At 39.1% G+C, this 21555-nt stretch overlaps 1 protein-coding gene across 1 annotated transcript in view; it reads right to left on the minus strand.

The window, feature by feature from the left end:
• Positions 1 to 21555, minus strand: part of Hecw1 (HECT, C2 and WW domain containing E3 ubiquitin protein ligase 1) — a 295620-nt gene that overhangs the window by 83495 nt on the left and 190570 nt on the right. Inside the window, exons 8-12 of the mRNA XM_055603961.1 lie at positions 18159 to 18301; positions 14564 to 14664; positions 11763 to 13094; positions 7717 to 7818; positions 2458 to 2608 (exon numbers count right to left, since the gene is read on the minus strand). Of these exons, the coding sequence (XP_055459936.1) occupies positions 2458 to 2608; positions 7717 to 7818; positions 11763 to 13094; positions 14564 to 14664; positions 18159 to 18301 (1829 nt within the window). The remainder of the gene's footprint in view (positions 1 to 2457; positions 2609 to 7716; positions 7819 to 11762; positions 13095 to 14563; positions 14665 to 18158; positions 18302 to 21555) is intronic.

Raw genomic sequence — 21555 nt, forward strand, 5'->3', positions numbered from 1 at the left:
GCCTCTGTTGGACAATTCCCTAATAAATATGACAAATCGTGAATTCTCCAAATGGCTAAACTCTTTTTAGAGCTCTCCCGCTCTCTTTTATGATATAGAAATGAAGTTCTCTTCCCTTAGAGAACTGAGAATTACACTTGTGACAGTTTTGTGATAGAACCCAGAACCCAGATCACAGACGTCACAGAAAAGCCTTCCCTTTTCCATTTCATCAGGAATTATCTGTTAATGTCCTTCTGTACTTGTTTTGTTCTGAGCTAAAAATATATAAAAGGCTCATGGGAATTGGGAATAAAATCAGTTGAAATAATACAATTTTAATTGCCCATGCATGCAGATAATCACACAAACCAGAAAAAAAAAAAATCCTTCCCAAACCAAACCACGACAATCCAACCCAATAAATAATCAAAGCTGTAGAACAGAAAATTCATGTGGAATTAACTATAATTCTCAAAGAGAAAATTATGGCAAAAATGCTGATCCTCTGTGCTTAGTCCTGTAGCACCTGGATGTGCCTGGGTGGGTGGGTTCTCATGGGGGAGCCTCCCCTTCTCAGAGAAAGGGCAGGGTGGGGGAGAGGAGAAAGTGAAGGTGAGACTGGGAGGACAGGAGGGGGGACTGCGATCAGGCTGTAAAGTGATTAAATAAATTAATGAAAAAAATGTTAATCCTCTAAGAAGTAAGATATAAGCCAATTCCAAAATGCCAGAAATACAGAAATATCTCCTAAATCAGCAAAAACAGGCCAGAAGATGAAACAGAAGTAAAACTATTTTTGTCATAGTAAAATCTATAAAGCCACGTTGTTAAAAAAAATTAAGCATGGAAAGCAAAAACCTAAATTCTGCATATCTCCCTGCTGCTGTTTTGGGAACAGAACCACAAAGGAATATTCTAATGTTAGATAGTCTTAATATTTAAAATGACCTTGGTCTTCAAATAAAAATTTATGATAAAACAATAAACAAAATATTAATATATTAATATATAAAATATTTATATTATTATATGAGAAGTTAAGTGCACTAAATTATGGCTACTCAGTGGAATATTTACAGGAATTTAAATGTTAATCTGAAGGTATGGTGGTAATATAAAGCACATATAATAAGAAACAATAAACATAAAATTATATTGTCATGTCATAGCAAGGTAAGAATCATGGCATATATATATTTAAATTTAAATTAAACATATTTTTTTAAAAGTTTATACTTTGGTATAATATAAATATAGTTTTTTTCTATTTAAATTTAAATCTCCCTTAACATTATAATTTAATAAAGTTAACTAAAAATAAGTTTTAGTTTGTTATTTAAAGTGAAAATACATGTTGCTATTTTTTGCTTATCATATATGTGTGCTCATTGTCTGTATGTGTGAAAATAGAGTTAATTAATGCTAGATACTCTCCAATTATAGGAATTAACTGAGAAATAATCCTGTATTGAGTTCCAGGCAATTTTTGGTGCTACAGCTTTTGACTCTGAATTTCTCAGTGTAAATACTTTGATCATCACACTCAGTATGATTTTCTGTAACTATGTTTGGTTTGCAACCCCAAACTAAATAGTATCTGTGCAAGTTCAAGAGTGATGACATACTTTCTGATCAAAATGATCCTGGAAGCCTCTTCCTGACAGGATCTTGATATGTTTTTCAAGCTGGCCTTGTCCTTGAGGTCCTCCTGACCCAGCATCCCAAATAGCTGGAGTTACACAACCGAGCCACCACGAGCTACTTCAGAAACATTTAGAAAGCATTTATTCTTTTCTAGGATAATGACTTCTGAGCTCATGAAGAATTACTGTTTATGGGTGTACGATGACAATGAGGTGAAGAAAAACTCTACAGTGATGCGAAACGAGGGCAAAGTCTCCAATGGATGTACAGATGGTGAGGCGAGAGGAAACTACAGCGATAGGTGTACGGTGATTAAGGGATGATGGCAGAGTCTACAGTGATGGGGATACAGCGTTGATAAGATGAGGGCAAGGTCTACCGTGATTTACGGAGTTTTCCTGTAGGGATGTAGTTATCTTTATAGAAACTCTCCTTGGAATGTTAACTATTTTGAGTTCTGTATCTTTGGGGAAATTTTCCAAAATATGTTCACATGTGTAATTTTACGTATTATTTTTGGAGGGTTTGTGGGGATCCTCACATTCTTAGTGAGAGTCCTGGGGGAAAGGGCCCTAATTAATGAATTTCTGAATTCCAGTTTGTACCATTAAGAAATTCAGAGGAACCCTGTCTTTAAATGTCACTCAAGCTTAACATGTTTCCTATTAAGCTTAACTAACTTCCAAACCCAGCCTTCCAAATAATTACCGGGAACAGGTTTCTTAACATAATTACTTTTGCCCAGCTTCCTTATAATGCACGGGAAGGCAGAAGAGGGGTGTCTCTCTATCCTCTAACCGAGGCTTATAGAGGTCCATACCAATCACCCACCTTCTGTTAAGCTGCTCCATCTGGTGGACAGACCCGGATCTGATCATGCCCTCTGGGGTCGGCGCCACTGTCGGTCTCTGCCAGGTGGTTGTGCGATTTACGTGGTCCACATAAAAGACCCGTCCATGGCTGTCAATTCGAGCCTCCCAGTCTGTTGTTTTAATACAAGGACAAAAAAAGTCAGGTACAGACTACTGACGCATGTGGACGCATTCCACTTCCAGGTCTTCTAAAGACAGAACTCACCAGCGGCTTCCCCACCCTCCCACCCCCACCCTGACGTCAAGCACCTGCCATGACTGCTGGACAGGAGAATCAGCTGCCCAAAAAGGAGGTCAGACTTCCTGCTTTGCCATGATACTTGTGGTTCCTTTGCTAGGGCATGTGCTTAGATTTAACAGTGTCTAAAGAAAATTTGCTTACTGCTTTAAAAATCTTGCTAGTTATTCAAGAAACGGTTGCAGGAGATTGGACAAACCCTGCGGTAGGCCTTGATGTGCCGCTTCAGTCTGCTCTTCATTCATGCTAACGTGGCTGGCGGCAGTTGCAGAGGGTCATGTATTTAACCCCCGTCTAACTCAGTTCGGAAATGCTGTACCTGCAACTTCAGAAGCTTCTTTCTAAATTGAGCAGGCTCAAGCAATTGCAGTTCCTTCTAAGGGAGTTAATGGAAAAAAAAAAAAAAATTGATAGCTATAGTTTCAAAATGTCCATGGGAACAAATGTGTATATTGAACCTACCAATGGCTGGCTAACAAAACCAAAGCAAGTCAATAGAACAATACAACAAACACCAGGCTGGAGGCAAGAAAGGGAAGGAGGAAATGATGCAATCACATTTTAGTTAAAATGTATTTGAAAATAAGTAAAAGGTAAAAACTTTTAAAATTATCTTTTTCTTGTTGAGATTAAAACCAACATAATTTCCCTTATTCTTTTCCTCCTCCAAACTCTCCCCTATACCTCTTCTTTCTCTTTTTCAAATATATGGCCCATTTTATCATTAATTGTCGTTCCATACATATATGTATATGTATGTACGTGTTAATACATATATATGTATATATAGACACACACACATATATACATATATATATATACAGTAGGAGCCAAGGCAGAAGCATAGATGATTGGGTAATGTACATGTAAGCTGAAGTGAATTGAAATCCATGAATAAACCCCTTGAAACTTAGACTTAAATGTGATTTTTGTGTATCTGAACTAGGCCTATAAGAGCAATGACGGACAGTAACGGGCAAAACTTCTGTAGCCCACATATAAAAATGTGGTGGAAATAACACCAATATGGTGTCATGTTGGAAATGCTAGAGAAGTACTAAACATGCTCGGACAAACAGGAAACAATTTCAAAAGGAGGAAAACCATTTGGTCTGTCAAGTGAGGAAGGACAGTTTTGGGAATCGGTCAGATATTAATAGTTATCTTGAAAACTTTGACTTAGGTAAGACATAGTGACTCTCAAGTTTTAAAGATAAATTTGGCATACTTATGGTTTTTATAGTATGTGGCATTTCTAATTGAAAACATAACTTCAAATATCTAACCTAACTGTCAGTGCCCAATGAAAACTCAAATACCAAAATAACCTTAAATTTACCGTATATGGCAAATGGAAAGAAAATGTAGTTGAATTACAGAAATACATTCTAGGCAGAGTTTCCTAAAATAGGCTATTAGATAATTGAGATATCAACTATTAGAAAAATACGCATCCTATTGATGATATTATTATGATGTGTAATTTCATAACTTCATCATTAATCTTATTCCAAAAGTTTGAAAATTCCCTTGTTCTTTATATAAAAGCCATTGAATAATTGTTTTTCTTGAACTGTCATCCAACCAAGAATGCTGTTTAGTTCAAGTGAGAAAACTCCACTTATAATTGCTGTAAACTAGGAGCTAAGTCAAATCCTAAGGACACAGACAGATAAACAGATCCTTACTCTAAAGGAAAGCAAAGACTTCTCCATTAGCCTTGAAAATTCTCCAAGGGGGAAAAAACTGGAGAACGGGATGCTGATAACACATTCTTAGCAAGTTGCAAATCCAAACCACACCTGGAAAGCATGTTCATCTAGGCTCTAAACTCTTTTATTAATAAATTAAGTATCTCAAACACAGAGTGTTCATTTTAATGTATTATACATATTCATTAAATAATTAGCTGGATTTTAGTATGTTTTCTGGGTTGCTTTGTAAAGAAATTATTTTCACATATCTTATAAACAAAGAAAAATGTATGGATCTTTAGGCCTCAGCATTATTAGAAGGATTAAGCACTGGCAAGTCATGAATTCACTTAGACCCCTGAAAACAGTATCTGCCCTGCACTGGAGCAACTTACAGTAGGGTAGGTCAGGTTGAATCATTTAGAATAGAATGAGTTATTGAATACCAAGTTATGTGCTAACAAGAACTTAAACATGCATTTATCATTGGATTATGTATTTAAATAGTTTAATAAATGCAATATCCCACGTATAGATTGTTTTTCTTGAGCTTTACAGACATATATCTAATTGCCTTCTTGCCCTCACTACTTGATGATAGCTCAACTATAATATGATCAAGGCAAACTTAAGATCATTCCTACCCAAACCTGCTCCACGAAAGCTTTTTCCATCAGTCCAGGGTGAAACTGAGTCATTATTAATTCTTATTTTCCTTTAATGCCCATACTCAATACATCATCAAAGTTGTCTTTAAAATGTATGTTCAGATATGACTGTTCCTTAACAATTCCACTGCTGCCGCTTTGATCCAAATCATCAGTGTTTTTCATTTAGGCCACTGTGATAACCTTATACCTCAAGACTTCTATCTTTCCTCCTCAGGTTGTTTCCTGCACAACAGCCAGGGGAAACCTTTCAAAATACAGGTCAGGAATACCACTCGCCTGTCTACAGCGCCGTGGTGTGTCCCCCTAGTTCAGGGTGAAAGGCAAACCTTTCCAGCGGTTCTCAACCTGTGGGTCACGACCCCTTCGGCAGTCCTCCATCTTGAAAAATATTTATATTACGGTTCATAAAAGGAGCAAAGTTGCAGCTATAAAGCAGCATCGAAAGTAATTTTATGATGAGGGTCACCACAATATGAGGTAGCGTTGCAGAATTAGGAGGGTCGGGAACTACTCCAACAGTCTACAAAGCCCCAGGTGATTGGTTTGTGCTTGACCTTATTATTGGTGGCTTTCTGGCTTCCGATGAATTGGCTTTATTCGTCAAGCCTATCATCACGCCTCCATTTAAAGCTCAGCAGCTACTCTCCTTGCCTGTAAAGCTTTCCCTCAGCATTTATATGTGTAGCTCCTCTGTCTCATCCATTATTGCCCTCTTAGGGAAGCTTGCTTAGACTTCTGGATCTAAAACTGCAAACCAGTGTCTACTACACAGGAAAAGACTCCTTATCTTCATCTACTTTTGTTTTTTTTTTTTTTTTTTTCATCACATTTCTCACCAGTTAACACTAGGCTCCTATTTATTACTTTATTGTTTATTATCCACTTTCTAGATCAGCATATAGATGCTCCGGGAGGGCTGGGATCATTATCAATTTTGTTTACCTAAAACACCATCAATTATAGATTAATCAGCAAATAGTTGATGAATGAATGACTATCAGTAATGCAGTCACTCATGTTTTATTTAAGATTGCCTCACAAAAATCCTGTTGTCAGAATTTATTAGCAAATTTTCTGATATTTTCATTGATATATGGATAGAAAATTAAAACCTATTTGGAGTCTATTTTAATTGCTGAAAGTGGCTTATACTAGTAATTATTTTGAAGTGGTTTTCTGTCAAATTATTCATAATTTATATTATTATTTTTTAATTAAAATTGATATATTTATAACTAGTTCTGTTCCTGCATGGATTGGGGATCAGGCTATATTTACGTGTGCAGATGATATATATATATATATATATATTTTTTTTTTGTGAGAAAGAGGCTGTTTTTTTGGCAATAACATGTTATATATACAATTTTCAAATTCATGCTAAGTAGAAACTATGAAATATGGATTTTTTTTACTCTTTTCTTAAGTTGTATCCTAAGTCAGTATTTAAATGAAGAAAGAAATTAAGCATCAAAAATTAAAGAAGCTTAGCCTCTGAGAAACAAAGGTGGTGATGCTTTAAGCTAGTGTATATATTGAAGACATTTATACAGTGACCAAGGTTTTCCAACCATTGAAAGAAAGTAACAAAAAGAAGACATTTATAATTTCCTCACTGCTAAAGTATGACTGAATAAGGAGAAAAGGAGTATTTACCTAAAATACTTGTTACTAAGAATAGATGAATTCCTAAACAAGCATTTCTCCTTTTGAAAATTCCAACTGCCTAATCCAAGCTTGTCTAAAATGTGAGTTTTAAGAATAAATTTTTATATGTAACACTATATCAAATACTAATGATTATCTTTGTATAGAAAAATCTTAAAGCTAAACGGAGAAGTTTCAGAATTCACAAACACTCATTTGTGTTGAATGAGTGTACTACATGCATAGCTTCATTTCCTTTTCCTAAATCTTTTAAATGGAGTGGTACAGGCCGAGCCTGAACGGCACACACAGACTACCTAGTCCAAACAGCATTTAGCAGATGAGGAGATTAAAGCATTTATTCCCACAGATAATTAAACATAATACTTTAGAGATTAAATGAATCTCCTAAATTCAAATGACTAGCTAGGAATTATTAATCATATAAGATGATTACTAGGGTAAAATGATATTGAATTCTATCCTAAAAATAATAGTTTTCCTGGAAATGCCAAAAACGACAGCAGACATTTGGAATTTTTAATCCTTTGACTTAAGTTATAGTTGGGAAAGTCTACTTTAAAAGCACTGTGGGTTAAAGTAGTCTTACTCTATGGAAACACTCATGACTGATGGATTCACTGGAGAAAAATGGATTTCTATTTTCCAACTGAAAACTTAAAAATGGTAAATGTAAGACTGAAAAGTCACAAAGACTAGCCAGATCTTGTAAAGAAATGTTATCGATTTTTTGCCTCTCCCTCAGAAACTTAGGAATAGTAACAACATTAGGCTATCATTTCAATACCATATATTGAACAGCTTGTTAAAAAAAAATGCTGTTTTATAGTAGGTGTGTACTGGTATTTTGTAACACTGAGAGAGTTTTGGATGTTTGTGTATGAATTCACACTGACCTGTTCAGACTTGATGAGAGTTAAGTCATAGGTTTGAAAACTAAAGCTTACTTGGTGGAAGAGGCTCATCGATTGTTGGGTAGTGATGATGTTCAGGCCTCAAGGAAGGAAGCTGGCTTATTGGCTGGGAATTATGGAGTATAGGACATTCACCTATGGACAAGATAGTCAAGACATTCATATTCATTGCTATGGCAATGTTGCATAAACATGACTGTAAAAATGAAGATCACCATAAGAAACACCAAATAAAATGGCAAAATCTAGTTTTTGTGTCAGTTCGCTATAACCATGCCATTTATGACACAAATTATTAAGGGAAAGAAAGAGAAGGAAGAAGAGCAGGAGGAAGAAGGAGAAGGAGGAGAAAGAGGAAGATGGAGAAAAAGAAAAAAGAGGAAGACAAGGAAACACCAAATATGTTTTGATTCTTGATCTATGCCACACAGACCAACTGATATGTGGTATTGGAGTCTGATTCTATAGCCACTTGAATTGTCTTGGTTAGAAGGTGATGTCAGGAAGGAACTCAAGGAAAAACTTATCTTAGTCCTGTAGAGGACTTGTTTGTAGGCACAAAGTGTTTATAAGGTCTCATAAAAGCTTTGTTGGGTTATAAAAAACACACCTGATCATATGGCTATGAAGGTTTCATAATTAAAACAACAGAAGACTATCAAAAGACTATCTTTTGGATTTAGAGGGAGACTGGAACTTTAAGACAGTGCTTTTCCTAGATGGATCAAGGGACTGGTGGTTCAAGAATAAAAATTCCTAAAAAGGGAAATTAGAAGATAAGATGTAGAGCCAAATATGACATGGGAAGTCATGATTATTCCAGACTACGTGGAGGAGGAGTCCAAAAAGCTAAAAAGTGCTCTGGAAAGAGGAATAGACAACAGACAAAGGCATTAGATAAAAAGAAGGAAGACTGATATGAGAAAGTTTGAAACACAGAAGTGGAATAGACAGAAGAAAAAAGGCAGATACAGAGAAATGATAGAAATAAATGTTTGTGAATTTTATGAGTCATTGTTATGTACATTGAACTACTGTCAGTACAGATTTATGATCAGCAAAACAAAATTCTGGAACAGTATTTCTGTTTCACAATCTACTGAGGCGTACAGCTTGATCACGTCAACTAAAGTACTAAAGTATTCTCTCCATCTCTGGAGACCCTGAAGGGCTCAGAACACAGGCAGGCCCCATCCAACTCTATTCGGCTTTCCTCCTAACTCATACCAGGCTCACACCCTACTAACCAGAGGACAAAACCAGTAGAAATTGAGGAAGACACTCCTCATGTCAGCATACCATTCATTATGGGCAAGTGGCTGCTTCAAACCCCAGTTCTGTGTTTAAGTGGATGTGGTACTCACATTTATTTTCACATGTGATTAGGGTTAGAAATTTGAAGAGAAAAACAATGACACAGCCGTTCCACCATCAGCTGCTGTTCTTTAAATTTTGGTTCTTAAGAGAAACCTTACCTCATTGTAATTAATTCAAGCAAACATGTTATTGCTTGGTGGGAGCTCAGCCTACCTACTTGTGAGCCCTAAAACTGCAATGACGTGGCTGATGCGTGGCAGCTGATGGAAGCAAACAAGCAGGCAATGTTGTTCTGTCCGAGGACCCCACTTCACATGATCGCCTTCGCCTCAAAGTAAGTGTTCAGTATCTTCAATAAGGGATAATATTTCTCAACTAAAAATAAGAGAGGGCCTTTAAATTTATTCTGATTATAACCAACATGGTCAAACTGTAGAAGAGACAGGTGTGAAAGAGGCTTCCTGGAAAGAATCTGTGTCTGGAGACTGTTGACCAGTCAGAATTTCAGTGACATGCAAAGGGCAGAATGCTGCAGACCCAAAGCCAAATTACAGTTTATCTTGGGATATTGTTCACCTACTGAACAGCTATTCTCTGCTCCCTTCTGCGTTAGATACAACATTCTGTTACTGGTAGGTAAAGCTGGCCTAACATCTAGACAGATGAAAACCATCAAAACATTTCTAGAATGAATGAACTTGACAACATTCTAGCTTTCAACTAATCAAAGGGCTAAGAGTGCCATCACACAGCATCTAAGGCCGGTAGCCCAGGTTTCTCCACCATGCTCCAAGCACAGTTAACCTACTCACTGTTCCCACTGATGCATTTCTAAAGTGCCAAATTTATGGATATCTTGATTCTGTTTCCACAGAAACTTCATGAAACTGGTTTGGAACCTAGAATTGATGGCCAGTCACATTTTGCTCCAGAGCAAACTAATTCTTATTCCGTTTTAATTAAAAGCTATGCATTGGTGTCAACATAACCTATGAGAATGCTATTTAAAGCAAAGTGATTAGCATTTAATTGTATGAAATTTTCCTTGGTGAAAATGGGGAGGCTAGATTCAAAGAGTGCTTTCTCTCTAGTAGCCTAAAGAATTAGCTTTCTTGCTCATCTGCCTGAGAGAAGTCTTATCAGGAGAGAGGCAGAGTGCTTCCCTCTTTCATCTCATTTAACTCTTCCAATTATTCCTTAAGGTCAGTGCTACAGTTATATTGCTTGGCACTTAAGGAAGTGAATCTACAGCATGGTAGGAATTTTGTGAGGAAGTGGCATGATGGATTTGCCTCCAGGGCCTGAAGACATGGCTACATTCCTCTGACCCTTTCATTTGACGGCATGTTTGTCTTTTGATAACTGTTTTAGATTGAGCTTTAAGTAAAAGTTTTACACAAGGAAAAGAAATAAAACGTAAATAAGTCATACTGGTTTAACAGGTATCAGCTTGGATTTATGTGGAACAAGTGATTCATTTTAAAACTAGAGATGGCAGCCTTTGGATTAGAATCTTATTCAAAACACAATAATTTATGCATCTATATTATAACTGGACTGGCAGAAATGGAGGTACTCCAGAGAGATGCTGTGTCTCTCAGTCTATCTGACTAACAGACTATCGAACCAACAGGCTCAAGAATTTGGAATTTCCCTAAAAATATCATGTCAAGAGAAGGAAAAGGCTGAGGCCTGGTGCCAGCCAGAGAGAGAGAGAGAGAGAGAGAGAGAGAGAGAGAGAGAGAGAGAGAAAGCTTCTTTGTTTCTGGGAGACTTCAGATAGTTTTCAAAACTAGTCAGACTGTCCATCCTTCAGGGAAAACCAGGAGGCATTATAGGGGGCAGTGATGGTAGGCGGGATGATGATGAGAGGGAAACCCAGGCAATGATGATGGGCAGGACTAACCCTTTGTCTAAACTCAGTTGTACACAACTTCATTTAAACCCAGACCTCACATCAGGACCTTAAACGTGGACCTGACGTGGGCCACTGAAACTTTCAGTTTTCTTTTCCAATGTGACTTCCTTTTTTCCCTGCTTTTCTCTGATTATGGAGTCTTTAGTTAATGGAGCATAGCTTGTTAGTGATGCCAGGGCCCAGGCTCAAACTGGGGGACTCTGGTTAATAACGCTCTTCTTCCTTCCCATTAGCTACAGTAGCCCAAATCAAGAAAGCAGAATCAATTAGTATAACCAAAAATGGGCATGTGGGGAAAAAAAAGATATGTAGTATGCCCATGCACAGATGCATTGCCATGCTGACCAATGCCAGGGCTTCTGTCCGAACTGGAGGAGTGGCCTCCAGGGCTATCAGATGTGCTGGGGTGTGGGTGGGAATCTGTGTTCTTCAACTGCTATCGGTATCTCTCAATGATCTTCAGCGTGTTTTAGGAAGTCAACATATTTGCCACCTAATGCTGATAATAAAGTGTTTCTGCCATCATCTGATCTTTATAGCATTTGCTGCTACAAGTTGCTGTTAAGACCAGAGAGCTAACTTCCATCGACCAGTTCAGGTCATGAGTCAAAACAAACAGAAACACACATACAGGTAGGCTGGCTGCTCACATCCTACTGGCTGTATTTCTCGGTGTGAATCTGAGACATGTTGTCCCCCAAATTCACACACCTAGACAACCGCTTGAGTGCATACATATAGTGCCCAGGCCACCCCTTTTGGGACGGGTCCCTCCACTGTATGAGGAGACTTGTGTCCTATTGTCATGTGGTTCTATTCTCATTGATCTGGTTTGCAGTCTAACCTTCTCTCCTATTGCTGGGACCTGCCATGGGGGACTCCAGACCTTCAGTAGTTCTTGCTGTATTCCCACCGGGGGTAGCCAGTTCATCCTGCCAAGGCCCGGCCCCATTTGTGGACTCGGGATCTAGCTCTGGGCTTTGCACTGAGTCAGGCACCGACTCGAACGCGCTGTTTTCCTCCTCCTCATCCTCTTGTGAAGAAAAGACTGTGCTCTCGGAGATCTTGGCGCTGTCCACAGAGGAGAAGCGCGTGTGGCTGGCAAACCGATTGTTGCCGTTGTAGCAGGAGCTGCTGTAGCAGGAGCTGCTGTAACAGGAGCTGCTGTAGCAGGATGTACTGTAGCAGGACGGGCTGCAGCAGGAGGCATCACAGCCCTCGCAACTGTGGTCGGCTCCCTGCTGGGGGCTGGAGTCACTCTCACTCCCGGTGCTAGGGTGCGCATCTCCATCCTGGCCAGAGCCGACGACGCCTTTGGGCAAACTGGAGAAATGGCCTCCAGGGTCGTCAGAGGGTGCCGCGCACAGAGTGGCGTCTTCCATGGACTGGGGGTCAGCGGCTAGTGTGTCCACCTCGCTGAGCCCATCTTTCTCGGAGGACTCCTTGAGGGTGGGTTCCTCCTCCATGGCGTCCTCCTCCTCTGTGGTGCTCCCCCTCTGGGCCGAGGGCATGCTGTGCAGCAGGGTGTGGATGCGGAGGTAGTGCGTCCTGGGGGTCTCAGGCTCTCCGCAGGCAGATGCAATCACCGTCTCCAGCTCGGACACAGGTAGGGAACATGGTCTGCTTTTTTTTTTCACTGAGGCCCTCAGCTGCAGTCCAGGCGATCCCTGCTCCAGGGTAGAAACACCCTCCTCCTCCTCCTCCTCCTCTTGCCTCTTCTCCTGCATCTCCTCGTCTCTGGTTCCATTTTCGGCCACTATTTCCTCTTCTACCTTGCTGCCTAGAGCCGCACTATCTTCTGGCAACAGCGATGGTGGCAAATCCTCATCCAGGTGAAGTCCCTCTGCCACTTCCTCTGCACTCAGAGTGGGTTGGGTGTCATGTTGCTCTGGGTCCTGAAGCTCTCCAGGCTCTTCCGGTCCTTCGGAGAACTTGCCACCCTCTCCGGCCTCCATAGTACCGGCAGCTTCTTCAATCGGGCCGGCACGCTCCTGATTTTGGTTTCCTGAGCTGTTCACTACATTCCCTTCATTTGGTGACTCTGGCCTTACGTTCTTGCAGTATTCTGGAGCATCTCGGGGAGGTTCCCCGTTGCTGCTTTCCACCGCCCTATTCATGACACTGGCCTGCATTTCTGCTGACTCAGGCTCGGCACTCAGCGAGATCTCCTCGTCGTCTGTAGGCAAGAAGAAAACCATGTCATTCTTTCCGGGAGAGCAATGGGAGCTAGTGCTCTGTGTTGGCGTATGAAAAACACAGCGAAAGGATCTCTAGTATAGGATATCGGTTATGAGTAGATGAGGGCTTCTCACTTTCTAGATCACTACTGAAAAATTCTGTGATGAGTGATCGTAACAATAATGACACTTTCAGTCAGGGCTTTCAAGGGACTGCTAAGAAAGACAATTAATGTCCCAAACCTAGCTTTATCCTGCCTCAGAGATCAATAGTGTTTGTTATATACAGTGACTTTCAGAGCTGAGGATGGCAGTAGCGTTTATGATTCCTTAGCAACCCTAGGCAAGTTAATTGTCCTTGCCTAAAACATTCCCCATGGGTCATCCTGCAAGGTGATGAACTGGCTGAGCCAGGCTCTTAAGTTGCAATAGAGAAGCAAAAGGTTATGGGCTGCACTGATAGTCGCTGGCAGTAATTGACAGTCAGAAATTAAGGTTGCCACCCATACCACCTTTTAAGGAGAAGCAAATACAGTTTAACTCTACCTTACTTGGCTGGAAATATACCAGATTGGCATTCCACTTCAAATGCACCAATGTAATTCCCTTTGAAGAAAACTGTCTCTCTGTTATAACATAAAGCTGTCTTTGTTCATACATACAAGAGTCAGTCTTAGAATGTAGCAAAAGGCTGAATTTGGCAGGAAAAAGTACTTTCTTACAACCTAGTTGCATGTTGGAGCTTAGTAACTGGGTGGAGATAAACTTCAGGCTCTAAGTTCTCAACGGCTTCCTTAGCTTTAACAGTAACTCACATATTTGGTTCAAGAGGACTTAACATTTCTCAGCATAATTTACATTTAGTATGGGTGCTGTGGAAGAAGAGAAAAAGTAGGATTTTCAGGGGTCAACTCATCGTTGTTATTTGGAAATGTGTTTTGGTGTGGAAAACTGAATTCAGGATGGTTCTGTAAAATTCCTGTTCATAATCTTCATTTTCCCTGTAATGTCACATAAAGGCATTGTGTAACTGTGGTTCTTCAACAGTATGCCATTCTTTAGCTCATAGCCAATCTATAACTAGTTACTAGCTATAAAGAGATGTTTCATATTTATGCTCTCTTTAATTCATTCAGTTGCTCATGTATAGAATGATTTAATGCTTTTGAGTACTTCCTATATGAATAAAATAATAAGGCACAGTTTTGTCTGACCTTGTTGACCTCTGTTCTACTGTATAACCATCTATATTTGGGTGGCTGGGGTGAAGAGGAAATCTCTTAATCAAGGAGTTGGCGAACCTGCCTTCTAAAATAGATCACTGGTCTCTGGGACTCAGATGGAGATGACAGAGAACTACAAAGACCAGGACAGGCTTGGAGAGAACTATGGTTATTTGTGTTTCAGAGAAAAGAACCACGCTAGGATGCTAGCCTCGAACAAGACATGCAGATCGTGCTGAAAGTACCTGCATGGATGGAGGATGTGATCTCAAATCGGAACTGCAGCTGTCCACTCACATGGTCAGTTGGAAGCCTGCGGCCGAGTGTGTAGCTGACCACCCTATCCCTAGAAGGAAATAAGCACCATCACAGATTTTGTAATCACCTCTCTTGCTTATGATCACACAATGTGCTTTCTATACCAGCCGGGACAGAAAAGCTCAGAGTAACCATTATAACAGGGCGTGACAGTCTCTCTGGGGACATGCAGCTCATGTTTAGCCATCCCTTTTAGAATCTGGTATGGCCCTGAGCTTTATTTTCACACATTTGGGAGAAAACACTCGAAGAAGAGTAAGTTATGTGAAATTCAAATTTAAGTGTCCATCAACACTGTTTTATTGGAACACAGCCGTGCTCATTAGCTTGCGCACAGCTTATGGCTATCTTCTGCCACAGTGGAAGAGTTGAACAGAGACTAAATGTGACCAGTAAATCATAAAATATTACTCCACTTACAGACTAAGTTTGATAATCTGTGCTCTACAGAAGGTGAGGGAGCAAAAATTTAAATGTCTTTGCTTGATCTTTCTGTGGGCATCGTCATTTCCAAATAAATCCCTGAAAATAGGTGTGCCAGGATATGTTGGGGGTGGTTAAGATATATGTAATGTGTAAGAATAAATGCCATAATAGTTACTGGAGAGCCTGTGCTGAGCTATGGAAAGCCACCTGCTACAGGATGGAGCAAAAACAAAACCTGTGATCTGTATTCACTGACTGTTAACTCCCAGTTTTACCAAGTATAGAGACACTTTTTCACTATTCTGGATCCTGGTGCCAAAACCATTCAAAGTAATTTTTAAATTACTGAAAATAATCTATCCAGGGAAGAATAACTCTGGAGTTGTAATGATATATTTTCACTGGCAATGCAGGTTTTACAAAGTAATTGCCTGCTATCTTGGCAATTAGGGAAAGTACTTCCTTTGGCTATCCAGGCACAAACAAAAGCATATTCCAAAGCCAATTATTTACTCTGTAGTCCCTCCATTAATTCATTTGTGATATTCAACTGAAAACATAAATCATTGGCTGTTAACATTAAGAAATTTCTTAGAAAAAACTGACATTATGAAACAAAATAATATGTTCTAATGATCCATTAATGTAATATTTTTCCTTGATAAAACATGGCATAATGTTTATTGTCAGAGTTCATTAATTAAAACATTATATGGAGATGTAATGAGATGAACCACAAAGTTCTATTAATTTATAAAGGGGAGATATTGGCCAATGTTTTGAAGTATGCCCACTATGATCATAGAAAATACTTTCTGAATCTAAAACGTAATTGTAAGAAGAGCTTAAGATGAGCACATGGTGATATGGAAATTAAGTTCACTATGTTTTGCACCCACTTTCTAAGATTTCCTTTCTTTTTTCAGCCACTCAATAAACTCCTAGTTTCTGAGTTCCTACCGTGTAAAAATGCTGAGGTGTGTCTTATATGTTGAAGTCTATATGCACCCCACAGGACCTTCTTTTAACAGTTTACAACTAGCTGAAGAATCAAGAAGGATGAGCAAATAATGATTTAGGTGATCAGTGACACTTCCAAAGTGAAGATTAGAGTTTTATAGAGGCCAAAGGCAATTGAAATATAGACTGCTATAGTCTAAGGAATAGAAAAAGGACCGGAAATTGTGTGTGTGTGTGTGTGTGTGTGTGTGTGTGTGTGTGTGTGTGTGTATGTGTGTGCCCTGGGTTGTACCATCCTTCAAAACAAATGACTGCTGCTTCGTGGTCATAGCCCAGTCATTTGTTCCTGCTTGTATCAGACATGTCCGTAATGGGCAGCACTACAGAAGTGGCCTCTGCAGGTGACGGGTGCTGCAGCCCTTGAAAGAGGAGGCACAGCAGCAGGAGGAAGTGGAAGAGTAAGAGTCGGAGAACTTCAGCATCCAATAGGGTAAGTGTGTCATTCCATCAGAGGTGGTGGGGAGGAGTCCCCCCAAGTCTTCTTGCTGCCCTTTCCTCCAAGTTGAAGGACCACTAGGAAAATCAAACTACCCTTACTCAGCTAGGGGAGACTCTGTTCTACCTCAACTGCTTTTATTTTATTTTATTTTATTTTATTTTATTTTATTTTATTTTATTTTATTTTATTTTATTTTATTTTATTTTATTTTATTATTTTATTTTACTTTATTTTTCTAGCTGGGTATACATTTTTCCACAGTAAAAGGCAGGGGTTACAGGACAATAGTTTAAGAAAGGTACTGGATATAGGAAGGTGAATGAGTCCTCTCTGTGGCTCTAGTGAGCCAGCCCAGCAGGGAGTAACTGAGCATCCACTAGGCAGATGTGTGTGAGCGGCTGGAGTATTGGACATCTCACAAACCCCTCTTTTTGTCCTCTTGCACTATACCTGTCAGAGTGTTAGCAGTGTGAGAGTAGGAGAGGAATGGAAAGCACAGCAATAGTAGACAAGCAGTTTCAGGAAGCCTCTCTTGGGAAGGAGGTTGTAACTTGGCCTTCGGGGAGAGGCAAGTGTGAGTACGACCTTGACTTATCCCTCACAGGCCTCACTTTCTTATAAGGAGAAGCGATGATGTTTAAGTTATCCAAGTGTTATGAAAACCAAACTGAAAAATGAAGGTCACAGGAAACACCATTCCATCTTAAGTTCCTACTGTGTGCCAGGGATAATGTGCGGCAGTTTAGGGCAAGGTGTTGTTTGTTCAGTTTTCACAAACATGAGTGGGAAGTGGAAACACTGAAACGTAGTAGTTCCACATATGTCAACTTCCTTTGGTTTGAGAATTAACGGAATCTTAACGTGTACACAATTACACGTATGCTGTCTGATACTAAGCAAATCACCTGAGAACTTCAAGTTAAAATACCCAAAAAACTCTGCTTAATATTTGTCACACCTTTGATACCACTCTATGAGTCATAAGCATATTAATGATATGGTTATAGCCAAAGACCTACACTAATATTTTCAATCAGTGTTGTTAGCTAAGTAAATACACATTATACAAAGAGATGATCTGATCATAATTCATTTTAATAAAAACCATGAGTGAATATGAACGCAAAATATTTAAAACACAAAAGCATTCTCTCATATACAATTGACTTTTGTCAACATGATTGTTGTCATTCCATGAGAATGCATGCTTTCAAAATTTTCACCTAGAATTTTCTGTAAATAGCATATTTTAAGAAATTCTGCCCAAGAAACGTAGCATTTCATCTTGGTATGGAAATTCAGTATGTGGTTAAATCCTACACACAAGACAGGTGAAAGAATGAAATACTTTCCACAGCAAGCTTTAAATTTCTGTTTATACAGGAAAATGTGGATTGCTTTTTTCAATATTGCCTATGATTTTCTATACTCTTCAATACATATTATATAAACTACACATGAATAAGAAGGGGAAGGATTTAACTGAATACCATGGCTCAGGGAATGATATTGATGGGAGAAGCCCAGGAACTCATAACCATTTGTTTGTCTTTCTATAAGACTTTATAATGGCAGCTTACAAGCCTTCCTGGGCGTGGCCTATAAGCGGAAGCACAGCCATCCCAGCCACAGTTTACCCTATGGCGTGTCTCTCCAGCAGCCTCTGAACGGGCATTGACAGCTTTCCCAAGAAACGCTTGATGATGGGACGGCTCTTGGCAAACTTGTCCTTCACTTCAATTTCCAGCACATCAGTTGGCAAAGACACGAAACTGAAATGCTGCAATGAGAAACCATATTATATTAACTGCCTGAGAGGCTGCAGGGCTTGACAGTTCCTAGTCCCTGTGCCTTGGCCTTAGTAGTGCTGTGGGACCTGCTTAATGATAAATGAAGGATGACAATTACATACTCCCTTAGAAATTACAAATGTCACTGCTCTAAGGCTCAGAACATTGCAGAAAAGGAAGTCGGAAGCATGTAAGGTAGAATAAAAGGCTGTGAAATACTATCCTCTAGACCTGATATAACCATGAAAAGCATTACCTCACAACAACAGTGGTTACCTTCAACAGGCCAACACACAACTGGCTATATCAACAATCAGTCCTGGAAGTGGGAGGAGCCTGTGGGACTATGCCCTTTGCTACTGAACTTTGGCTATTGGTGGATTCTGAGAAAGAAAGGGTCATTGTCTTCTGCTGTTCATCCCCCTGCTGATCACACCAGGCTCGAACAAACAGTTCCTATGGTCACAACAATGGCCCTTGCTAAACTTGGTGGGTAACAAAACAAAATCAATAGGCATGAAAGTGGAAAAAACTTGTGAGGAGGAGAAGGGCTGGAGACGGGTGGTGGGCAGATGAAAGACAGTGGGATTGAGAGAGGCCGGTATGCACAGTGGACATGTGTAGAACCGGGTAAGATCAGACATTGATTAGATTGAGACTCAGATAAATTCAGCCCAAATTAAAGAAAAGGCACTTATCAAGGCCTCATACGTATGATTAACATTATCATTAGAGGTGAGAGAGACTTGTCTTGGGGGTGCAACACAGAAGGAGATTGAAGAGGAGGGATAATTAACACCAAAGATGCTTGAAAAAGACATCAAGAATCCTATTTTAATTTTACTTAAAAGTGCATGTATTTAATTTTTATGTTTTGCAAACTTTATATATGAATTCTGTATTAACATCATTTGTCATCTTTCCTCCCACCAACTCCTCCAATGCTCCCACAACTCCTTTTCAACTTTATGGCCTGTTATTCTTTAATACACACACACACACACACACACACACACACACACACACACACACACACACACACGTATATAGTATATATATTTATATATGACAAATATATAATTAACAGTTTAATTATTCTATAAAGACATTATAGACACACACATATATACATATATATTAATTAAAGCTACGCCACCTGGGGTGAAAATACTATTCCCCAAATTCATAGACTACATAATAAAACACCAATGCCAGATACAGAAAACCTTCTTCTGAGTTACTAGTTCAAGGAATCCAAAAGACCTCATCCAAACAACACAGGTATTGCATTGCCCTTAGCTGTCCGAAGACACCGCATTATTTTTATGTGGCTGTTGCTCCAGTGCGTATGTCTTGCTGATCGAGTCGTTACTTTGGCTCACAGGGTTCAGTTGGGTGAGACTGATGTTTACCTTTCATGCCTGGTACTATACATAAAACCTTCCACAACTATGAGAGCTAGCCAGTGGAGGTGAAGCTTCCAGACCAGTACCAGCTTGGTTTCTCCATGATCTATGCCTGAAGCATCTGATATTCAGTGATAGTGTCTTACCCTCTTCTTCTATAATATAAAATAGCGTCATCAGTAGCCTGTAAAGCTTGGGCATCTCCGGGACCTCACCGGCTAACAACTCCAACAGAGGTAACGCATTGCTGGCACGGGTTTTTAATGTTAGCCTGGCTCTGGCTTATGTGGTAGAACTCTTTCTAGCCTTTTGAAAAGCCTCCAAAATAATTTCTGTAGTGAACATACCAGTTGCACTCTTACCAACAGCGAATAAGATTTTCTTTTCATTCCATCTATGGTAGCATTTTTTTTTCTTGCCCTTTGATCTTAACTATTTTGATTGAAATAAAGTGGGTTTCTCTGATGGCTAAGGATGTTGACTATTTTTAAAAATGTTTCTTAGTTATTTGCATTTCATCTTTTGAGAATGCTCTCTCTCTTTAGTTCTTTGCTCCATTTTTGAATTAGATTATTTGGTTATTTTTTTCATTTTTTTCTATATTCTAGATACTAACCACATAGGAGATATATTTAAAGATAAAGATGTTTCCATTTTGTAGGTTGCCTCCTTATTCAAATGATTTTGTCTTTTCTGTCCGGAAGGTTTTTAGTTTCGTGAAGTCTCATCTATTAGTTGTTGGTCTTTCTTCCTGAAATCATGTATGTATGTACACACACACACACACACACACACACACACACACACGCTTCTTGTAGGAAATTTGGGGCCTTAGGTTTTATGGATGGGTTGGTGTCTCCCTCCCTCCTCTGGAAGGCCCACATGGTTACATGAAGTGGCATCTTCAGGCTCCATTTCCTTTACTACAAGGAGCTGCAGCTACGGTCACCCCCATAGCCTTCTGGGAGCTTCTCCTGTCTCAGAGATGCCCTGGTGAATAAATTTTATGAGTTTCTTGTTTTGCAAGTATCTTATTAAGAGTTTTTGCATCTGTGTTAATCAAGGATGTTGACCTAAATTTTTCCTTTTTTGGTTGGGTCTTTGTCTGGTTTTGGTATAGGGTGATCTTAGCTTTGTAAAAAGAATGTAAAATGTTCTGTTTACATTTGTGGGCTATTTTGAGGAACTTTGGTGTGAGTTCTTTGAAAGTCTGTCACAATGCTGTGCTAAATCCATCTGGGCCTGGGCTTTTTTTTTTTTTTAATATGGAGATATTTAAATTACTGTTTCCATCTCACTGGATGTTGAGTCTCTTGAAATTATTTACTTCATCATGATTTAACTTTGGTAGGTCCATACATCTAGAAATTCATCTATTTCTTTTATAGTTTTCAGTTTGCTGAAATATAGATTTTAAAAATATATTTAAATGCTTCTCTGTATTTCCCACTATGTTTAGTAGTATTTCCCTACATCTCCATTGTTATTTATTTGGGTCCCTTTTTTTCCCTGTTGGGTAATTTGACTAAAAGTTTATCAGCCTTGCATTTTAAAGGATCAGATCTTTGGTTTACTTTTTAAAAAAGACTTTATTTACTAATACACTTTTACATGATTACAGACATGATTTTGATCACTTCTTCCAGTTCACTTTTCTGGTGTTCTTGTTTTTCCAAGGCCCTCAGATACATTATTGATCTAGTGACTTAAAAGCTCTCAGCTTTTTATATAGGTACACATTGCTGCAGACTTTTTCTATATTGTTATCATACATTTTGATATGTTATGTTTTCATTTTCATTCATTTCAAAGAATTTTTTTTGAGACAAGATTTCTCT

Source organism: Psammomys obesus, unplaced genomic scaffold, assembly GCF_907164565.1.
Source record: "Psammomys obesus unplaced genomic scaffold, mPsaObe1.curated_primary_1811, whole genome shotgun sequence".
In the NCBI taxonomy this organism is placed as follows: domain Eukaryota; kingdom Metazoa; phylum Chordata; class Mammalia; order Rodentia; family Muridae; genus Psammomys; species Psammomys obesus.